Source organism: Pseudochaenichthys georgianus, chromosome 3, assembly GCF_902827115.2.
Source record: "Pseudochaenichthys georgianus chromosome 3, fPseGeo1.2, whole genome shotgun sequence".
Taxonomy (NCBI): domain Eukaryota; kingdom Metazoa; phylum Chordata; class Actinopteri; order Perciformes; family Channichthyidae; genus Pseudochaenichthys; species Pseudochaenichthys georgianus.
Genome location: NC_047505.1, coordinates 44,959,173 through 44,982,434, shown reverse-complemented (window position 1 = coordinate 44,982,434; position 23,262 = coordinate 44,959,173). Strand labels below are relative to the sequence as shown.

At 41.2% G+C, this 23,262-nt stretch overlaps 1 protein-coding gene across 2 annotated transcripts in view; it reads right to left on the bottom strand.

Moving 5' to 3' along the window:
* Positions 1 to 23,262, bottom strand: part of LOC117440155 (FERM domain-containing protein 5-like) — a 76,711-nt gene that overhangs the window by 17,089 nt on the left and 36,360 nt on the right. For both annotated transcript variants that reach the window (XM_034076446.2, XM_071207154.1), the window contains exon 2: positions 274 to 378. In XM_034076446.2, coding sequence (XP_033932337.1) covers positions 274 to 378 — 105 coding nt within the window. The remainder of the gene's footprint in view (positions 1 to 273; positions 379 to 23,262) is intronic.

The following is a 23,262-nucleotide window of genomic DNA, read 5'->3' as shown; positions in this document are numbered from 1 at the left end:
CACATTATGGTTTGCTATAATTCATTCAGGCAAATTATGCAGTTTGGGTGAAGTAGTTTTAATTCAAGGAAACAAATGACAGATATGTTTGAAGAAAGAATGACACTTGAAACCAACTAAAGAAAAGAGAGTAATGGGACCGAAGAAAAGTACCGGAAATGAAAGGAGGAAAGAAAGATGTCAGAGAGAAGCAAACGATGATATGTCACAATGACACGCATTAAAATGAATTGATTCAAACTGAACAAATGAAATAGAAGATAGAATCCTTACCCTCTGCTTGTCTGGATCAACATATCGAATGCCAAAGTAGTCTTTCTCCAGCAGGTTGAGATGGTGGCAGATCACGTCGAACAGGTACTGTCCCTTGGCGTCCCGCTGAAAGAGAAATCATTCATAATGTACTTGTTTGAGGGACAATAAAGAGAGAAGGATAGAAAATAGAAAACCAGCTACTTCCTTTCAGATCTTAACCATCTCGATATTTGCATATTCACAGATTCAATGAATGAACCTCCAGCAGATTATTCACATGTATGTGCACACTCACAAATCGACACTGCCTAAAGCAGGAAGTAACATTGCACATTATACAATGAAAACGTTTTGATAGTGTCGCAATGTGTTTCACTTCCAAACAGGAATTACATTTTTTGGAGCATCCGAGAAGTTAGAACAGCCACCAAAAAGTACTTTAATATTTCACCATCCTCAAGGGGGATATATGGGGACTATTAAATATTCATATCAAGACTGCAGCCACCTGTGAAAGCTTTGAGAGATTTCTGCAGCAGAACAAAGCAAGCAGTGAGACGAGGGGTGAGCAAAGGAAAGGCTAAAGAAGGAAGAAGCCATTGTCATGCAATGCTGTGCAAAAACCTGACCCTTCCTCATATATGAATACCTAGTACTGCTAGTAGGATGGGTTAAAGCAGAGAACACATTTCACTGTGTGTGCTGTGTGCTCTGCATGTGTGACCATTAAAGAGGGCTTCATCCCTCCAATTATATTCTATCTCTACTTTGTACATCTTTTGTACCATTAAGCATACTGTAAATACAATTACATTTGAACTTAAAAAAGAAGCTAAATTAATGTAAAGTACTGTCAGGTGTTACAGTGAGTAGGAGAGGAAACAGGCCTGGCATCCTGGCAGTGTGAGCACGGCTCTTGCATAAAGCTGCGTCTGCCCCAAAAGACTCATTAAAACCATATTTTAATGAAGTCTTTATTTAGATTTAACTGCAACAATAAGGTAGATGCAAACAAGGCTGAGGCTGACGCATAAAACAACATGAGGCCATAACTGGGGCTTTGGTTACAAGAGATAAATTCAGCTCTGAACTATGCGCATGCTGTTCAGCTAAATAAGAGGATAGAAGTGCAACATATTAGAGAATTATGTTGATTAATGATTTCAGCGTGAAAAAAAAAAATCATAATTTCATTGGATGCAAAGGTAAACATGATAAGGTCAGATGACAGGCCAGACAATTCAGTAAGCCAGTTTAGCTGATTGTCATCCTTCTTGAAAACAATAGAAAGGGTTTTAACAGTAGCATTTTGGGAATTACATTTATAAACCTTCTTTCCGAGAGGTTATTAGATGCTCGAAATACCAGGAAGCTTTACTTAGCACCACGTCTGAAAATGTGGGGAAACAGCTAGACTTGCTGGGATGAAAGGTCACTAAATCTGTCTAATCTCTTTTTGCCAATGCGTAAAATGTTGAAATAAAGTGAGGTCACATACAGAGGGTGTGGAGATACTCCAGTAAATACAAGACGGTGGGCAAGCTTTTCAGAGTACAGATTACACACTTTTTGAGATTGAAACAGTTATATTAACATGCAAAGATCTCCTTTTTTCACAAATTACATTGCTAACTATTTTACACACACCTTCAGTTACTGATATAACAATCAGGAGACCTTGGGTTTAATTTAACAGTCTATTTCCATTTACGTATTATGTTCTGTTATGTGTATTATAGGCTACAGTATAGCTTTTCTTCCTTCAGCAGCAATGGACACCATACAATATCCTACTGTGCCCTTTAGAGGAGACAATGCATTCACATGAGTGACACGAAACTGCATAGTCAGAGAAAGTCAGAGGCAGAAATATGAGAACGGAAGAGGAAAAAGAGAAGAGAAACACAAAACCAAATACAGAGAGGGCAAGAACAGAGAGGCCAGATGACACTGATTCATCTTCCTCAAAACACTATTCACAGCAAAGCAATCAAAAAAGAGAATACATGCAGCAAAGGGTCCTTGTTTGAACCCTTTTCAGATACAATCCCTGTTGAGATATACCGTTTAGGACAAGGTGAGAATCTCTATGACGGAGCCTGTTCACACTTCTGTTTCACTCAATATCAGACGAAATGGCAGCACAAACACCTCTCAGGTCGCATGTGGATAAACACTGCCAGGGCATGTCGAGATTAGAGTGGATGCCCCTCTTTAGGTGGGGTTAAACCTGGGCTATAATGTCAAATAGCACTTATTGTAATTGTGGGGGAAACCTCTGAAGCAATTGGAGTCAGGACACGAGGAGAGCTGGAGCTTTGATGGCAAACACTGACGGTTTATTTGGAGCTTCGGCCGGAGAATTCACACGTCATGTTACGGGCCACGAGTTGACCACACAGTTGAGATGCCACAATTCTGAAGAACCCTCCTGTAGCTCGAGGTTTTAACTAGTTCAGAGTGTAATAATCAACATTCTTCAATAGATAGACTAAACAGCTGAGGACACTGAATCACATTTGTTGTCGCTTATGGCTCGAGGTCATCTACACCCCGAGAAGGATGTGTTCCACAACAATAACTATCTCTGACAGAGAGTTGCCCGGTCATAAACTTGCAACATCAACAACATGCTAGGGCAGCCCCTCCTTAAGGTTGGTCAGCTGCGTCAGAGGGCGAAGGAGGACATGCAGGGCAAATTATAACAGTAATGACTATGGAGACTTGTTGTGAAAGATTGCTTATTTCAAAGTTTTCTCATTGAAAGAAAATAGGTTACATTTCCTCAGAAAGTCAGACTGATTGCCTTAAAGGTGAAGGTTAAGATATAATTAAAGGTGGGGTAGGTACGTTTGAGAAACCGGCTCGAGATACACTTTTTGTTATATTCCATGGAATGCTCTTAACATCCCGATAGCAATGAATATCTTAAGTGCTTTGACAAAAAATCCATGAAAAAATGTCATCTGTGGAAGCCGTAGTACTGTAAAAAGCAAGATGGCCTACCTGCCTGTCAGCCTTCCATCTGTGCACAAACTTATCTCGTGCCCTCATTGGTCATGTGCGCGTTCGTGTGTGTTGGAGGAGGGGCTCTGTAAGGAAGTGACAGATTTTTTCCGGTTGTGTATTTTCAAATTCTAGCGCACTCGAGCTGGTTTCTCCAAAATTACCTACCCCACCTTTAATGTGCATGAACAAGTGATAAAGTGGAGCTTCTCAGCATCTGGAAATAGAACAATCTCTCAGTTTCCACTCCTTCTTTCTTTAATCTCTGTACGTTTATAATCAGATTAATAAATTCCCAGGATACGCAACTTTCAACTAGCGTGTACAAGTCTTTAGCTCCATTCACACTGTAACTCTGAAATGATCCAATCATTGCAGGCAGAGCTGTATGTAAGGACACAAATTGTCAGAAAATGTTGGACCGGACATTGAGCAGACTTTACTGTTAATGTCCACTTGAGCTCATCTTTGAATAGAGCCGCTCATTGTTTGCAGAATTTACAATATGCAAGTTACCATGTTGATGACGTTTACATGTTGCAGCACACTCTACCTAGTAACCAAAATCAAAAGGAGTAGAGTGTGACCACAGCATATTACTAGACCGACTGGAAAACTGGGTGGGACTTTCGGAAACAGTTCTAAATTGGTTTGAATCCTACTTAAAGGACAGAAACAACTTTGTTTCTATAGGTAAATACACATCTGAGTTGACAAATATGACATGTGGGGTTCCTCAAGGCTCCATCTTGGGGCCTCTTCTCTTTAACATCTACATGCTACCACTGGCTCATATAATGAAGAACAACAAAATAAGTTACCATAGCTATGCAGATTAGGGTTGCCAGAAACTGACCATGATCAAAATCGATTATTCGGCAGCCCTGGCGAATAATAATCGATTATTCGAGCTGTGATAGACCAACGTCTTTTCGCAGAGCTTGCATTTAACTTCCTTTGGACTTGTAAGTTCGAAGTAGTTCCACGAGGAGGAACTATTTTTACCTGCCGCTTTGTTCATCTTTAGTCGCACGAGAGAGGGAGAGGGGGGGCGGGGGTGGGGTCGGTGTGTAGCTGCTGCAGCAGCAGTCTGCTCTGCGCAGGCTTCCTCCAAGTTTACAGTAAAACAAACTGGTGGTGTGACCAATGGCCATTTACAATTATTAATACTATTACTATTATTAGCATATATATATTTATATATATATTTTGGTTGAAACTAAGCCAGAAAAAAAAAAAAAAAACATAAATAATAATAAAAAAAATTTAAATAATAAAAAAAATATATATAAATAAAATCGATTTTTAAAAATAATATTCGATTATGGAGACTGTAACGAATATTCGAATAATCGCTGGCATCCCTAATGCAGATGACACCCAAATCTATGTAACAATTTCACCAGAAGACTATGCTCCAATTCAAACACTGAGTAAGTGCATTGAACAAATCAATGACTGGATGTGTCAGAACTTTCTCCAATTAAACAAAGATAAAACTGAGGTAATGGTTTTTGGAGCCAAGTCAGAACGTATAAAAGTTAGCGCTGAGCTTCAGTGTGCAATGTTCAAACCAACAGATAAAGCCAGAAATCTAGGTGTAGTCATGGACTCTGACCTGAGTTTCAACAGTCACATTAAAACAGTTACTAAATCAGCCTACTATCACCTAAAGAATATATCTAGGATTAAAAGACTAATGTCACAGCAGGATTTGGAAAAACGTGTCCATGCCTTTATCTTCAGTATACTTGACTACTGCAATGGTGTCTTCACAGGTTTCACTAAAAAATCTATTAGAAAGCTGCAGCTGATTCAGAACGCCGCTGTTCGAGTCCTCACTAACACTAAGAAAGTGGATCACATCACTCCAGTTCTGAAGTCTTTACACTGGCTTCCTGTGTGTCAAAGAATAGATTTCAAAATATTGCTGCTGGTTTATAAAGCACTGAATGGTTTAGGCCCAAAATACATTACTGACCTCCTGCTAAATTATGAACCATCCAGATCTCTCAGGTCTTCAGGGACTGGTCAGCTTTCTGTCCCCAGAGTCAGAACTAAACATGGTAAAGCAGCATTCAGTTATTATGCTCCAAATATCTGGAACAAACTCCCAGAAACCTGCAGGTCCGCTGCAACTCTTACTACTTTTAAATCCAGGCTGAAGACTTTTCTTTTTGTCGCTGCTTTTAATTGAACTATTCATATCTTAAACTGCACTGTAACTTTTATCCGTGTATTTTTTCTTTTAATGTTTATTTTATTAGCTTTTCTTTTATAATGCTTAATGTCTTTCATTTTTTGTAAAGCACTTTGAATTGCCTTGTGTTGAAAAGTGCTATATAAATAAACTTGCCTTGCCTTGTGAGAACGCACCTGACACATACTGTATAATGGCCTTTTTGTGTGCTAGATCTGTGGGAAAGGAAACTCTGGACAATAACTGGACCTGAATCTCCAGAAATAATCAAGAGATCATATGAGAAGACAACACTCTTGTCCACCCTGCCGAATTTGTTATGCATCTTTTTATTGACTTCTTATGCAGCCATCCTGCCTTTAAAATAGATTTTGCATTCAGTCTGACCACAGTCTTGTATCCTTTCTGTTCAGACGTTCTCTATCTGTGAGTGTCAGCACTTTATTGAAGCTACAGTATACAGTATCACACATATTCAATGACATTTAAAAGTCCAAAACGTAATTGAAATTGAACAAATAAAATGCTTGATGATCTGAAGAGTAATCAAAGAGTTAGTATTGCACACCATGGCAGGATTGCAAGGGGGTGCAAATGAAATCAGTGAATGTTTAAACCTAACGCCAAAACAAAATATGATACAGTGGGGCAAAAAAGTATTTAGTCAGCCACCAATTGTGCAAGTTCTCCCACTTAAAAAGATGAGGTCTGTAATTTTCATCATAGGTATACTTCAACTATGAGAGACAAAATGAGAAGAAAAAAAAAATCCAGAAAATCGCATTGTCTGATTTTTAAAGAATTTATTTGCACATTATGGTAGAAAATAAGTATTTGGTCAATAACAAAAGTTCATCTCAATACTTTGTTATATACCCTTTGTTGGCAATGACAGAGGTCAAACGTTTTCTGTAAGTCTTCACAAGGTTTTCACACACTGTTGCTGGTAGTTTGGCCCATTCCTCCATGCAGATCTCCTCTAAGAGCAGTGATGTTTTGGGGCTGTCGCTGGGCAACACAGACTTTCAACTCCCTCCAAAGATTTTCTATGGGGTTGAGATCTGGAGACTGGCTAGGCCACTCCAGGACCTTGAAATACTTCTTACGAAGCCACTCCTTCGTTGCCCGGGCGGTGTGTTTGGGATCATTGTCATGCTGAAAGACCCAGCCAAGTTTCATCTTCAATGCCCTTGCTGATGGAAGTAGATTGTCACTCAAAATCTCATGATACATGGCCCCATTCATCCTTTACACGGATCAGTCGTCCTGGTCCCTTTGCAGAAAAACAGCCCCAAAGCATGATGTTTCCACCCCCATGTTTCACAGTAGGTATGGTGTTCTTTGGATGCAACTCAGCATTCTTTCTCCTCCAAACACGTCTAGTTGAGTTTTTACCAAAAAGTTCTATTTTGGTTTCATCTGACCATATGACATTCTCCCAATCCTCTTCTGGATCATCTTATGCTCTCTAGCAAACTTCAGACAGGCCTGGACATGTACTGGCTTAAGCAGGGGGACACGTCTGGCACTGCAGGATTTGAGTCCCTGGCGGTGTAGTGTGTTACTGATGGTAGCCTTTGTTACTTTGGTCCCAGCTCTCTGCAGGTCATTGACTAGGTCCCCCCGTGTGATTCTGGGATTTTTGCTCACCGTTCTTGTGATCATTTTGACCCCACGGGGTGAGATCCTGCGTGGAGCCCCAGATCGAGGGAGATTATCAGTGGTCTTGTATGTCTTCCCTTTTCTAATAATTGCTCCCACAGTTGATTTCTTCACACCAAGCTGCTTACCTATTGCAGATTCAGTCTTCCCAGCCTGGTGCAGGTCTACAATTTTGTTTCTGGTGTCCTTTGACAGCTCTTTGGTCTTGGCCATAGTGGAGTTTGACTGTTTGAGGTTGTGGACAGGTGTCTTTTATACTGATAACGAGTTGAAACAGGTGCCATTAATACAGTTAACAAGTGGAGGACAGAGGAGGCTCTTAAAGAAGAAGTTACAGGTCTGTGAGAGCCAGAAATCTTGTTTGTTTGTCGGTGACCAAATACTTATTTTACCGAGGAATTTACCAATTAATTCATTAAAAATCCTACAATGTGATTTCCTGGATTCTTTCCCCCCCATTCTGTTTCTCATAGTTGAAGTGTACCTAAGATGAAAATTACAGGCCTCTCTTATCTTTTTAAGTGAGAGAACTTGCACAATTGGTGGCTGACTAAATACTTTTTTGCCCCACTGTATATATATATATATCTATCATGTGCAGTTGTGTCGTGTTATGCACTTGCCAGACCAGGTCCCAGGATGCAGTGGGCAACCCTCCATCTCCTCTATCAGTGTGTCACCATTTACACACTGACGCACCAGGACAGGCCTTCTGACTGTCCCAGCAGCAAAAATAGAAACACACACACATGTACAGACGGAGCCTCAGCCCTCCTTCCTTTATTATAAATGTCGTTGGTGCACCTGTGAAACCTGGAGCTCCCCCACATCTTCAGAGCCTGAACCTCCCAATTCTTCCATCTGCTGTGCGCTGTAGTGTAGTGTAGTGCTACAGCGCTGCCCAAAAAAGACTTCCCAATCAATCATTGAACTGCTTCTTTCTTTCTATATGCAAATCAGTGTGTGTGTGTGTGTGTGTGTGTGTGTGTGTGTGTGTGTGTGTGTGTGTGTGTGTGTGCGTGCGTGTGTGTGTTGTTGATCCACATCCAAGTTATGAAACAATAACAGAGAGACAGTGTGAATCATCTCAGTCCAGCACTTCAGAAAATAAATGAAACAAATTAATGAATTAATAACAATAATTAAAGAGGCCCTATTCTGCTTTTTGGGGGTTCCTTTTCCTGTAGTGTGTAATATAGCTTGTTGTGCTTGTAGATGGTCTGCAAAAGCCAAAAACCCTCCAAAGGGAGTTTCTCTCCCACACACCACCCCCCCCCGCCTGAAACGCCTTGATTGGACTTCCGCAACATAGTGACATCACTGCAGGCTTTTACTGGCTAGCGCTCCAACACATTGCACTGTACACTAAGGTGCGGGACATCTCTAAGCGGTTGACCAATCACAGCAGAGCCGGCCAGCTAACCAATCACAGCAGACTGGGATCTGGTTTCAGACAGAGGTTTGAAAAGAGGTGCAGCAGCACAGGCAGTATGAGAAAAATAAAGACCTTTTTGAACATTAAAGTATGGAAACATGTCACAGTAGAGACACAAAATACAGATATGAACCTGAAAATGAGCTTGATATCTCCTCTTTAAACAGGAAATCTGAAAAAAAAATCCATGCGCACAGAACCAGTGTTAGCACACACACTTTGTACGATGGATTTATGAGCTGTTACAACATACTTTAAATGGTAGGATTTAATAAAGCGCTTGTGATCTGGAGTCTTCTATTGTGCATTACAAGGAGTGCAGGTAATCCCATTGTTCCTGCTAAATTACCTGACTCCGCACTCTGATGCAGTTTGTAACGATGAGATCGAAGCTCACTCTAACTTTGCTCCGTTCTCATCGTCTGGCTCGATCAGACGGTGATAGAATAAAGCAGCAGAGTCTCTCTTGCCTTCAGGCAGCTGACCAAACACTTCTGATGAATATGTGGTGTTGTGTTGCATACTGATGAGAGACTCTGAACTTCAGTGCACCGGCCGCGGCTCCTCTGGGAAACGTAGGCCGGCTCAGAGGCAGAAACATTATTGATCTTAAATTAAGTGTTCTTCAACATCCTTATGAGATTTAAACCCAGAGCGAAACTGCAGCTAACTAGTGGCTGCAGAGAGGCTATACTATATGCTGCCACCTTAAGCTCTGTTTTATTGTTTTCTAATAGATAAACTGCAGATCTTCTTTGTGGTTTGTGGGCATGTGATTTCAATGTGGCAATTGTTTCTCTCACGGTTTTCTCTCTCTTGGTTTGCTATTGCTGTCGGGGAAATAATTAAATCAATGCTATTATTCTATTTCTAGTATTAAAACCCTTTAATGGCCTAAACATCATGGAATTGAGAAATTAAATAACCTGCTATTGAGTTAAATGGCTTTACAGTCACTGAATGTGAATGCATTGTGATTTATTTTTATTTATAAAGTTCCACATTGTGCAAATATGTCAACTTTAGCATCTCATGAATATAAATAGTACAATCTAGCAAACTGAGTACTGTAAATGTCTAGCAATAATTCTAAAATGTCAGGTGAGCATGTGTTAAATGTTTCACCATACATTTTTCGAAAATGCAGTCAAATCTTAGTTTTCATATGAGAGCTGAGTTGACTGTAGTAATTGGGCTTTAAACACTGATTTATTGAGTTGAATTAGTAAATCTACAACACATTTCAGATTCAACAAAGCGTGTTTTCAATATTACCTACTGTCATCACATCACGGTGCAGATAACCGGAACTATTAATGATCTTTATGTCAGCCTGTTTCCTTATGGCTTCATTGGAATTGGAATTAGTCTGCAATAACAGTCGCTGACAGATTCAGATTTATTTTTTTAAGTGTGTGAATAGCTGCAGTTAATCTACCAACAAGAATGTTTTCGAGCTTCTCTACAAGTTATATATCTAGATGTAGATCTCTCTTAATCTGCTGAAGTTACAAGTGGTCACAAGGGGTTTCACTATGTCCTGATTTTAACAACACATCTGAAATTCCATTCAGTGCATTGAGGTTTGTTATTTGATTTCACCATCAGGACAGATGGCTCTCCAGGAGCTCCTGTTTTCCACGCCTTGTGTATGTGTGCTTGCTCATCCAGTCTACACATGCTCTGTGGACTTTTGAAAGGCAGTATCTAATCATCTGTTTTTTATGACAGTATCTCCTGAGGAATAGCTGTGGGAAGATAGGGTGGCGGGGCTCATGCTACGAGCCATCCGGGGCTTGTTACCAGAGGAAATATGTACTCAGAAGATCAGGCAAAGGAATTCTCTACAAGATAGACCTGGGAAATTGAAAAGAGCTGTAAAGCAGCTGAAGTGGTTGTTGTTGTTGTTGCAGTAGTAGACATATTAGTTGTTAGGCTTGTGGTGGTTGTAATAGTCACAGCAGTATCAGTAAACATCTGTGTGCATCTGCATGCGTCCATATTTAGGTATGTTTTTATTTATGAAATATGATATGTTTTGACATGAGTCGTGTAATGGCATGGGGATGTGAGAAGCGGGCAGAAGTGGTATTAGCCACAGTGACTCATGGGTAAATGGGATTATTGCAGTCCTGTCAGAGAGAGGACTGTATTAAACAAGCAGAGGACCTTAAGTGCTTTATGGAAGCACGCGCAGGGTTTCATCGCAGCTATAATAAAAGTGATACATGGAAATTACCCAGACTGGGGCCAAATGATCACTGTGGTCCTTAGTGGAGCGGCAGCACACCTCGCTCAGGCCTGGACAAGCCTTACGTCAGATTAATTATTGAGAGGGGTTCTATATCAGCTTGGGAAACACCACATCAATAAATGATGGTGTCATTTTAAACTACAGTAGAAGATGAAAATTGCAACAACTGAGCGAACGGTCCTAAAAGGTTACCGCTTCTACGCTATAGGTCAGGGGTGGCCAACCAGTCAGAGGTTAAGAGCCAACATTTTTACTATGTTACTGCAAAGAGCCACATCAAACACACAGTCACAGATGCGTGTGCACACCCCCCCCCTCCTTCCCTCTTTTGTTCTCATCCTTTCTCTGTGCTCCTTTGCTGTCTTCCTCCCCTCTCTCTCTCACACAGACAAAATTAAAATCTAAAACTTTACACACACACACACACACACACACACACACACACACACACACACACACACACACACACACACACACACACACACACACACACACACACACACACACACACACACACACACACACACACACACACACACACACACACACACACACACACACACACACACACACACACACACACACACACACACACACACACACACACACACACACACACACACACACACACACACACACACACACACACACACACACACACACACCATAATATTGACAGAAATTGAATTAAAGCTCTCCTACCAGTATTCAGAGGCCAGTTAACATAACAACATAACAATGAACATTGTGTGCAGTCACACACAAACTCTCAGTAAACAAAATTGAAAGGTTTTTTATCTCACTTTAAATTAGTGGGACTTCTGACATTCCTTGCTTTGAACAATCCTCCTCAAATCTGGCTTGTATTCCGTTGTGGCCACTCGAAGCAATTCTCTCACATGTGTGTCAGTCAGAACAGATCGATGCTTAGATTTCACTGTTTCAGGGTAGAAAACAGACTCACAGACGTATGTTGACCCAAACATTGAAAGTTGCTTGAGCGCAGCCCAGGGCCGGACTGGGACAATAAGTCAAAAACAAACATATGGAGATGGGTTACTATTTAAAAAAATGTATCTATTTAGGAACCTATTCATGTGAACATATTTTAAGTGGGGGTGGACCTCAAATCCTATAGGGGGGTCCGGGGGCATTCTCCCCCGGTAAGATTTTTTTTTTTAAATGTTGGACTTAAATGCATCAATCTGGTGCATGTTGAGGGGGAAATAAAGAGAGACTACACCCATATGAAACAGAACTGTATACATTTAAATAATCATAAAATCATAAGTACATGGCCATAACCAATAACATACCATATCCAATATGAAAAAACATTGAAACTGGTTTATTTATTTGTTTTTGGTTCATTTATAGTTGTGAGTGTGTCTGTGCTACTGAATCAGCCTCTCCTGTCTCCCCCCTCTCCCCCCTTTGAGGCAGCAGCAAAGACTAGTTTTAGCTCTCAACAAGTTTTTAAAGTTTATCTTACCTTTTTTCACCTAGTTAATGTTTTTTTATTATTATTCATGCATATTTTACTAATCACTCCCCCTTCAAATGGAAATATGTGTTTACATGAATGGTGACCAAACCGTGAGACCCACTGAGAACTAAGTTAACTATCTAAACACTCAGCAGAGTCCTTTACCTCACCTGAGCTGTAGTTATCAGTCTCTCAGTCTGACAGGAGAGGACTCTCCTCCACCTTGTTGTTGAAACAGCTCCTTATATCCGTTAGCGCAGCTAGCTAGCACCAGATGCTAACAACAACAATAGCCGACACGTAACTGGTGCGCGCGCTTTCTCTCTCTCGCTCGCTCGCGCCACACATACATACACACCCTCCCGAGCTTGAATGACACACAGAGACCAATCGAGGGCATTAGTGTATGGTCTGTATGAAAGTGGCCATGTCGGCAGGCCACATCATGTAGACAGCCAGTCACCCTCTGTGAGGCAGAGTCAGACCCGCATCTGTGCAGCGTTGCGTTCACAATACATACATTAAAAAAAATCCTCAGGCCACTTGGCAGGCCAGGCCATTGGGAAACTTCCCGGTGCTCCCGATGGCCAGTCCGGGCCTGGCGCAGCCTGTTTGACATTGGGGTATTTTGTGATTGGCACCGTTTTCCAGAACTCAAGGGCCCCTTCCCTCAGAACAGGTTTCAGTCGGTCATCCTCTGAAAGTTCGATCATCTCCAACTCGGCCACCGCCTCGTCCTTGACCAGCGGGGCTTTCAAACAGTTTGTCTCAGCATTAAAAGGATCGACGAGGAACGTAATCTGTGGCCTTTTCACATGTAGATCATTGAACCGTGTCGCAAAGTTTTCCTGCAGGGTTTCAACCAATGTTGCATAACGGGCCGTTTGCTTTTTCCGGGTGGCACAGGTGGCTTGTGCGCTTGCTTTTAGCAGAGAGGGTAAATGCGCTAATTCTCCCTTTTTGAAAATGTGTCTTAAACAGTTTTAGTTTGTTAACAAACGCTAATACACTTTGCACTAGGTCAGGCAGCATTTTTAACTTTCTCCCTTTAGTCCCTCTCTCTTATGTTCGTCTTCATATTTTCGCTTAGCTGTGCATTTCTTCCCTGTCATTTTAGGATCAAACTCAGTTCATGATCAGATAGTGTTTAATCAACGATAGGTTTCTCCCCCCCCCTCAAAGGTGATTGGTTCACTGCATCGCAGGTATTATTGTGATTGGCTCTTGGGCCACATCAAAATTAGACACGCTGTCATCCTCTCATACTGACACCTGACACCACACATACACACGTAGGGAGAGCCGGGACGAAAGTAACACGGGACGAAAGTAACACGGGACGAAAGTAACACGGGACGAAAGTAACACGGGACGAAAGTAACGGAGCGATTTTATCCGAGCCCAAACAACTTTGACCGGCCAAATTACGTCAGAATGATCAGCATTCAATACTTAACAGACCTACTAAATATCAGGTTTAACTGCCAGGAGTCCGTGTCTCTCCCCCACACTCACACATATAAAATTCGATATGAACTGAAGAGCCGCATGAAACTGGGCAAAGAGCGGCATGCGGCTCGAGAGCCGCGGGTTGGCCACCCCTGCTATAGGTAGTTCTCTAAGCTCCTGGGTAGCAGGTGACTAAGTGGAGGAAAATTGTTTCCTTGTCCTAAACAACAACAGCTTCTTTGGCGCCTGACTGCATTTTTGATCAATATGTATTTCAGTTCCTCACTGCATGATCTTTTTGCTGATTTTCACCGTTGCAAAAAGTGTTGCCTCCAAGGCTGCATCAGCAAAGCCTGAAAATGGCTTACTGTAATCTCATGATATGGTAATATGTACTTTGCATACTCTGGAGAGAAGGCATAGAAGAGACAGACCATAGTGGATGTGACTGTCAGTGATCAGCTGAATAGTATAAGAAGATTTTCACTCAACAAGCCTTCTCAAACAAACTAATGGGAGCAATATATCAGTTATATTACAATGTCATCTGCAGACAGCTCGAGTATTATTCAGGCCCGTTGCGTAAACATTTTGTCTAATTAATGAACAGATGCTATGCCAACAACATAATGATGAATAGTAGGCCATTTGTAAAAAAAAAATGCACTACAGCCTAACCCCCAGTTTCCACCGGGTCCGTCTGCGCCGCGTTATGCCGCGTTACGGCTGCGCCGCGTTACGGCTGCGCCGCGGCGGTCGTAAAGATCGCGGCCACTCTAGTCAATGGGTGCTATTCCACCACACGCGCCGCGTTACGGCTCAGACGCGTCTCAGAAGCGTCCCAGAAGCGGCTCGGCGCAGCGCTTCTCTAAAATTAGGATGAATTCTATTTTTGCCGCGGCGCAGCCGTAACATAAGGTCGGGCAGGCAGCCCCCCCTCGCAGGAAGTGGAAAGGTGAGCATCCGGGCCAGGCCCGTCCCCCACATATACTAATTTAGCAGACCCCCCTCCTTCATCACAACACCTCCACTACGATACGCACAATGGACGACGAGGTTTTCATCATGGAAGTGGAAAAACACACTATTTTATATGATGTAACCAATGCTTACTACAAGGACAACATCAGAAAGGACAAGGCCTGGTTTTTAGTCGCTGCAGTTTGTGGAGTGGAAGGTAACAACTACATATTCATGTTTTAAAGTTAATTAATACTTGTAGGTACAGTACAGAGCCATTCAATAAACACAATTTTAACAAACACAAAAATAAAACATTTAACTACGTAGCCTACTTACTTTCTTGTAGAAGAACATATGTCCAGGATGCCCGAATCATTAACAAAACTGCGAGCCTGCACGCACGACGCTACGCTTCTGAAACGCTTCTGAAACGCTTCTGAAACGCTTCTGGAACGCTTCTGGAACGCGTCCGGTGGGTTATGGCGCTAGAGGAGGTCGGACCAAAACCGCGGCGCAGCGCGGCGCAGACGGACCCAATGGAAACTGGGGGAAAGGGTCTCATTGGGTCTCTCAGTATAATTAGCTAAACATGCAGGCAAATTCTAGTGTTTTTAAAGACTGGGAATAAACTATTTTCACTGGTAATTCTTTGAGGATGACTCATACTTATAGATTAGACTCACTCCTCTCAATGTAATTCCAGAAAACTGTATATGAGCCGATCTTCATTTGGCGGGCAGAGACATTACTTTAGACTTGGCTGTATATATGGTGGTGATTATTTCTTGCAACTCAGCATGGTGGCACTTATTAAATTGCTCGGGCTATATTACTTGTCCCCGGATGTAACCTCAACATAACTCAAGAAACAACTAATGCTGTGAGAATATCTGTTTTATGTGCCTGGGCTTTTGCACTGTAATCACTTTTATTGTACTTTCAAGTATTTTCAAGTATTTTCACTCTTGAGCAGAACTTCAAAGGAATTAACATTTGGGAAATATGTTTTAATTCACTTTCCTGTTGAGAGTTAGATGGAGCCATGGACCCAGAGGCAGGAAGTGAAGAGCTTATTTGAGCTTAGCATAAAGATTGGAAATGTTTTGCAATCTTATGTTAAGTGTGTTAATCAAGGAGTGTTGGTAGATATCTTTTCTAACTTTGTACTGAGTGACTAGTTTCCTTCTGCTTTATTTCTCATGCTAAGCTAACGTCTGGCTCTAGCTCCATAGCTAGCACAAAGGCACGGGAATGATATGTGTTCTTCATAGTTGTATACAACAAAGGGAATATTTGTTTTTATCCACAGGTTGAACTACTACTTCAAAGATTAAGGACAAGAAAGTAAGGATTACACTTCTTTTCTAATATTACCATAAGATAGTTTCTCTCCCTTAGCAGAATAGCACATTATATAACTTCAAACATCCAAGTAAAGAAAAAATCCCCTATGAGGAAAGTAGCTTCTCAATTTATGATGAAATCCCAACTCACGGGAAAACAACATGCTTTCAGGTATGACATTACTTGACTAAACAGAGAGCCCTATTTATCTTCCCTCGCATGCCTGTAAACACTCCCTTAGGTACAAGACCGAAAGACAGTGATCCTCTTGAAAATATGTTCACTGTCAGCAGGCTGACATCTTACTGCTGTTGCTCTCAGAGATGCTGGTCTGCCTTTACAATCAGCTCAGTTGTGTACATTATTTCCTGTTTAGATAGCAGCTCACAGTCCTTGGAGCTCCATTAAAGATATGCCACAATAGAGAAGTGTCCCTGAGAGAAACCCATAAGAGTTATGGGGGTAACCATACTCCTAACTGCTTTCACGCTATAACTGAAGAGACAGGAGAAAGCAATAAAATGGAAAAAGGAAGAGGAGAAAAATGATAAAGGATAAATTGACAAATGATAAAGTAGAAGAGAAAGCAAGAGTACAAAAAGGAAGGTAGCACAGAGTGTCTTGGTGCTCCAGTTGAGAAGTCTCTCAGGCTTTTCTCCAGGAAAAGGGCAGTGATGTGAACGACATCAAAAGAAGCCAAACCCCTGAGCACCTGTTCTTTATGTCCTTCCTTTAACCCCTGGCTCAAGGGACTGAGAACGCTCTAACAAAGTGTCCTTGAAGAGTCTTAAACTTTATGTAACATTTAGGTATTTTCTCAACATGCTTTGTTTCCTATTACATGTCATTAAGCTTACACTTTTTTCCAAAGCAACTGTAAGTCCAATTAAACATGAAGTTACAAACTCAGAAAAGCAATAACCCTGCATTACATTAGATTACAATAAGCCAAACTATTTTAAGTGATGTTTAAGTGATACGCACAGATATTAGTTTTTTTTTCTTTTTTTCTTATTGGCAGTATAAACAGGCAAGATCTGTGGACTTTCTGTTGTGCTGATATCACATATGTATTGTATCTTTGTATATCTTGCTTGCTTTGGCTGCCTTCTGGTGATTTCCAAACAAAACACGAGTACTTTCATTACGATAAATTGCCAGTCATACCCAAATGGAAAGCTAGGCCATTGCACAGCATGACACATTGTCGAAGTCTAAGTCATGTTTACTCCTGGACTCCCATCAACTATAAGCAAACAGATGTAAACTTGCACTGACATTACTGGTATTGCTCATATTTCTGTTTACTTTACATCCAAAAATTCTGACAACACAGCATTAAAATCCAGGGCTTACTGTCAAGAAATAAAAGCCAAAGTTAATGATGTGTACAAATCTTGAGCAAAAATCAGAAGAGAGCAAGCATCTTTCACTCGTACGTCAATGGTCTGAACAATAAAATAAACTGGAAATCAATTCAAAAACAGAAAAACTATTCAGACCAGGACAATGTTTCAAAGTCAAGTGGGTGTGTATGGGGGTTATTCCCTATCTTTATTCAAGAGCGTGGCATTTAAATTTGAGAGCATACTTTATGTATTTATTTCCCTCAAACCCTGTCCTTGCACTCAAATAGTGCCTGCTTGCACTTAGATTTGCTCTGCTTCAGCTCAAACTGTACGCTTGCACTCAGATATATTGCTGTTTACAGATTTGTTCTGCTCTCAGATTTATTCTGTGCACGCTCGAAACTTTTGTGCAACAATCCTGTCAAAATCCCTCAACCAATAGGAGGCCAGGTGTCCTTGCGGTGCGTTCACTTTACTTATTACAGTGTCCCGTAAGGGCGGTTACTCTTTGGTTTATAAACTCCCGCCCCTCCACGGCTTTATAACATAGCATGTAGGCCTACTGCACTTTATAACTACCTTACGCTACGTTCAGTGGCGGACTGGGACTACAAATCTTTTTTTGGGGGGGGGGGGGGGGGGGGGGGGTTAAGCACAGTTAAAACGGACAAGTCAAATCAAGCAATCTGATGTTTCTTAGCCGTGATATAATGAGCGTATATCCAGGTAATAGTTGTTGTTACTTTTCACAAATCAGTATCCCTCCGCGTCTGAGAACCGTTACAACTGTTACATTACGTCCGTCACGAAACTAACTAACTAACTAACTAACTAACTAACTAACTAACTAACTAACAAAGCTTAAGATGGAAACATGTAAGGTTAACTTCGACCTTCGGCCTTACTATGGGGGAATGGATTGAGAAGTGCCTATCTCCAGAAAAAGCACCTAAACGACAACATTCGCTATCTGTTATTGTTGTTGCATAGCAACCACCTCGCACTATGTTCTGTGCAGAAGGCAACGGAGGGACGATTTTATTTTATTCCCGGGCTGATTTTTAGTCCCAGTCCGCCACTGAACGTAGCTATTAAGTAAGGTAGTTGTAAATCAAACAAGTGCAGTACATGCCATGTTATAAAGCCGTGGAGGGCGGGAGTTTATAAACCAAAGAGTAACCGCCCTTACGGGACACTGTAATAAGTAAAGCGAACGCACCCGCAAGGACACCTGGCCTCCTATTGGTTGAGGGATTTTGACAGGATTGTTGCACAAAAGTTTCGAGCGCACAGAATAAATCTGAGAGCAGAAAAAAACCTGTAAACAGCAATATATCTGAGTGCAAGCGTACAGTTTGAGCAGAAGCAGAGCAAATCTAAGTGCAAGCAGGCACTATTTGAGTACGAGGACAGGGTTTGAGGGAAATAAATCAATAAAGTATGCTCTCAAATTCAAATACCACGCTCTTGAATAAAGATAGGGAATAACCCCCATAGGTGTGCAGCTGAATGTTTGCTCCGCAGAGAAAGGTAAGAGCTGGCACTGAATCTGGCTTTCAAACAAAGACTGCAGCAATGCACATTTTCTCTGCACACTCATATTTAAACCTTTACAAACAATACCTTTTTGAAGGTATGCCAACTAAAACACTGCATTGTTCTACAGCACTTGGTTTTGAGTTAACATCAGATGACTTATAAAAGTGTTCAGTGTTTCTTGCCCCAAGCATAGACACAGATCTTTACCTGTACTGGTTTATGTAACGGATGCGTCAGCGGTATTTGAGAATCCTGTGTTTGCCTAAACTTCTTTCTCTTGTATCAGTACAATATGACTGGTATGGCATGAATAGATACACCAAGGACAGAACATACAGAATTATTAACAAGATAGCTAGCTGTAGAAGCATATATGCATGCATCTCCATGTGCATTGACTCGTATGCCATAGTAGGGAAATTAGAATATCTGCACCTTTTGTTATAGGCCACTCCCCTGTCAAGCACACACACCTAACCCCCCCCATTTCAAATTATATATATTATATATTGCATGTCTCCTGGAAAGTTTCTAGTAACAACAGGGTGCAGCCAATAAGTTACAGTTTCTTATTTTTGTTGAAATTACATTTGTGAAATGTTGTTTGCTGTGCTTAAAGTTCACATTTTTCAACTTTGACCTAGTTTACTGCTGACCTTTCGACACCAATCACATAACAGCTGTATGAAGCAGAGCAAGCTATCAAGTCAGGTACCCATAGAAACACAACTTTATTAGCTTGAATATCTGTTAAAATGCTACAACCTTGCGGTGAATGAAGAGAAAATCGTGTATAATGTGAGCTTATATCATCCAAAGCTTTTAGAAACCATTAAAAAGCAAATGTGAGGTACAAGGACGACTTGTATTGAGTAGTGGAAAGCTAAGAAACTTAAATCAGTCTGTCCTCATCAATAAATACTATTAACGGTCAAATTCTGGGAAATCGTATATAGGCCTACAGTTTAGTTTTATGTATATTACAGATAAGTAATGATGTCATTGTCAGTTTCAAAAAGCAAGTGAGTCGACTCTAGCCTCAAGATGTATGGTAACTGACGCATGATTTTTCAGACATTAAAGTATTACTGTCATTCTTAGCCGAGCCTTTTAAGAAATTAGCGGACATTTTAAATTGGATCCACTAAACTGTGCCAGAAATCTGGAACATTGCTCATGATCACAGGAGACATCCTGCAAATAGAAAAGTAATGTTCTCCATGCTTTCATTTATTAGTCAGAGGTCTTCTGCATGAGACTTTATTCTTAGAGCTTGGTTAGACCTAAAACTTCAATCGCAAACCTTCCTGTTGGCTAGATTAAGGATAAGCATTTACATTTTAGACTGAACCGAATAACAGAATGGTAGGATAAGTATCTTAGCATACTTTTTGTGACATTTGGTTCAAAAATAATTATTCCCTTTATTTTCAATTCAAAAGCAGTATGAATGGAAACAATAGTGGTGATGGTGCTAATGCTAACCCTAAAATACAAAGTGGCAAATAAGTGGTTTAAAAACTGAGGGTTTTCTAATGTAGGTAAATGCCCTCAGGTCACATAACCAACAACTACTCAGCTTCTTAGGCCGGATAATGGCAGTCCATAATACGAGATTAACTGAAAGAGCACTGCTAACATTTAAGTTGTTATTACTTGGCTGAGCAACCAGTTCACACACCATGAAAGGTAAGTGGTCAGATTTACTCTGCAAGATTGTGGATGAATCAGATATTGAACAACCATTCAAGGAAATGCTACAAAAAGCATTGGTGAAAGAGACATTTTACCAAGTGTAGAAATAGAAGTCCTTGCATTCAAGATATTACTTAGTGAAAACACAACATTATTAACATTAGAATATCCCTAAAGTAAAAGCACTTTTTAATGCATATGGGATAATACAGTCACAGTCATGGGCGTAATTTCCACTGGGGACAGGGGGGACATGTCCCCCCCACTTTTCAAAATCCCATTTGTGTCCCCCCCACTTTTTAAAATGTGTTTTTTTTTTTTACTCAAGCGGTCATCGTCACGGAGGAGCGTCTGTGTGTGCATGGCACGAGCGCATCTTGTGAGAGAGATAGAAAGATACAGAGAGAGAGATACATAGAGAGTTACGGGGGTTGTTGTTAGCATTTGGTGCTAGCTCGGAGATAACGGAGATTAGTAGCTGTTTCAACAATAAGGAGAGGGAGAGCTCTTTCCTGTCGGACTTTGAGAGAGAGAGAGAGAGAGAGAGAGAGAGAGAGAGAGAGAGAGAGTTACGGGGTTGTTGTTAGCATCTGGCGCTAGCTCAGAGCTAACAGAGATTAGAAGCTGTTTCAACAATAAGGAGAGGGAGAGTCCTCTCCTGACGGACTGAGAGAGATAACGTCAGCTCAGGGAGGTAAAGGACTCTGAGCGATTAGATTGTAAACTTTAGTCTAAGTTATCTCACTGTGTCTCAAACGGTTTGGTCATCTATGTAAACAAATATTTCCATCTATGTAATATTGGTTGTATATAAAATAAGTTAAGAAATCCTTCCAATGTGTACTATAGGTCAGTAAAGAAAGAATGCAGACTAGGTAAGATAAAGATAGGAGAGAGGAGTTTATCAATGATTTGTTATTGGTTGTGTGAGCATAATGGTTTTTGGAGTATTGAAATATATACAGTTCTGTTTCATATGAGTGTTGAGAACTGTATCCATAAATCTCTTAATGTTGCCTTCAAAGTGCACCAGATTGATTGATCAATTTAAAGAAAAAAATCTTCCAGGGGTGCATGCCCCCGGACCCCCTAGCCTAGAGGATGTGAGGTCATCACAAATAAAACAGGTTCATGGATAGGATACTAGATAAGTGTGCACACTCATTATATACACTACACATTTTTCTTGGATTTGTTAACACTATAGTCCCTAATATATTTGTAGAAAGGCAGGAAATGGAATTAAATTGAGAAAATGTTTTATTGCGGAGGACCCCCTGTTTTGTGTCCCCCCCACTTCTCAAACCAAAGTTACACCCTTGGTCACAGTGATGATGATCATAATGATATATATTATAGGATTATAATCATTGATGCATTCATGTGAAAACCAGTGTAATGTCCCAGATGGTAAAAGCAGATGATATTTTAATTACTTTAAAGTGATTTACTTTATAGCATTTTTCTAGAAAAGAAAGGATGGAAATAATTCCCCTCAGGGGCGTACCTTGCGAACAGGCAAGGCAGGCAACTGCTCGGGGCCGTGGACCAGAAGGGGGGCCCCAAAGAAGGTAGACCAATACCTCATTCACACCAACGGTGTTTCAGGGCCGGTTCGGAGCTGGAGCTTGAAAAGCACCGGGTTTTCCTGTTCACACCGCAGCGGAGCAGCCTCTTAGCTCCGGAATCCGGTTAGTTTCAAGCACCAAAAAATTGTCCGGCTGGAGAAAAAGTACCGCATACGTCACGCTTACGTCGAGGCGGGGGCAGGGGCGGGATCAACTCCTGAACAACAACAAAAAGCCGGCGCTTTATCCAGTTTGTACACAACGATGGAGAAACTTAACAAGCAACAGTGGTCCACTGAAGAGACCAGCTACCTACTGGGAATCTGGTCTTCTGAAGAGGTACAGAGGAAGCTGGAGCACAATCGGCCATTGTTGTTGTTGTCGGTGTCAGCTGTGAGGGGTTTCCGCGCGGTTTGGCTTTATGAAGCAGGCACGCAAACGGTTACGTCATGACGCAAACGATGACGCAGCACCAGTCGGACTCTGGGCGGTGTGAAAAGAGCCGGAGCTAAACCGAAGAACCGGTTCTGAACCTGAAAAGCTCTAGCACCCGGGGGGGGGGGGGGGGGTGCTGTCATACCTGTGCGTGGTGATGAAGAGCAGGATCGAGGGGCCCCCAGTGAATGTTTGCCTAGGGCCCCCCAACAACTCTTGGATCGCCACTGATTCTCCTCAATCATCAAGTATGACCTACCTTCTGGAATAATATACAGAAGGAGCTGAAACTGTCAGATTTGATCACTATGGGGGAATTCAAGTCCATCTTAAAGGACCGAGAACAATAATTCATTAGTCGATGTGATTGCTATATCCCCTAATTGAAGTCGTTTTAAATTGTGCCAGTTTTTAATGATTTATAATAGTTTCTTTCATTTGCATATTGACTGGTTAATGTGCCATTTAATTTGTGTTTTACGACCGCTGTCTGCTTTTATTGTCTGTGTTTTATCTGTTGTAACTTTGTTCATGCTGCCCTTCTTGGCCAGGTCGCTCTTGAAAAAGAGATTTTAATCTCAATGAGACTTTGTACCATGTTAAATAAAGGATATATATATAC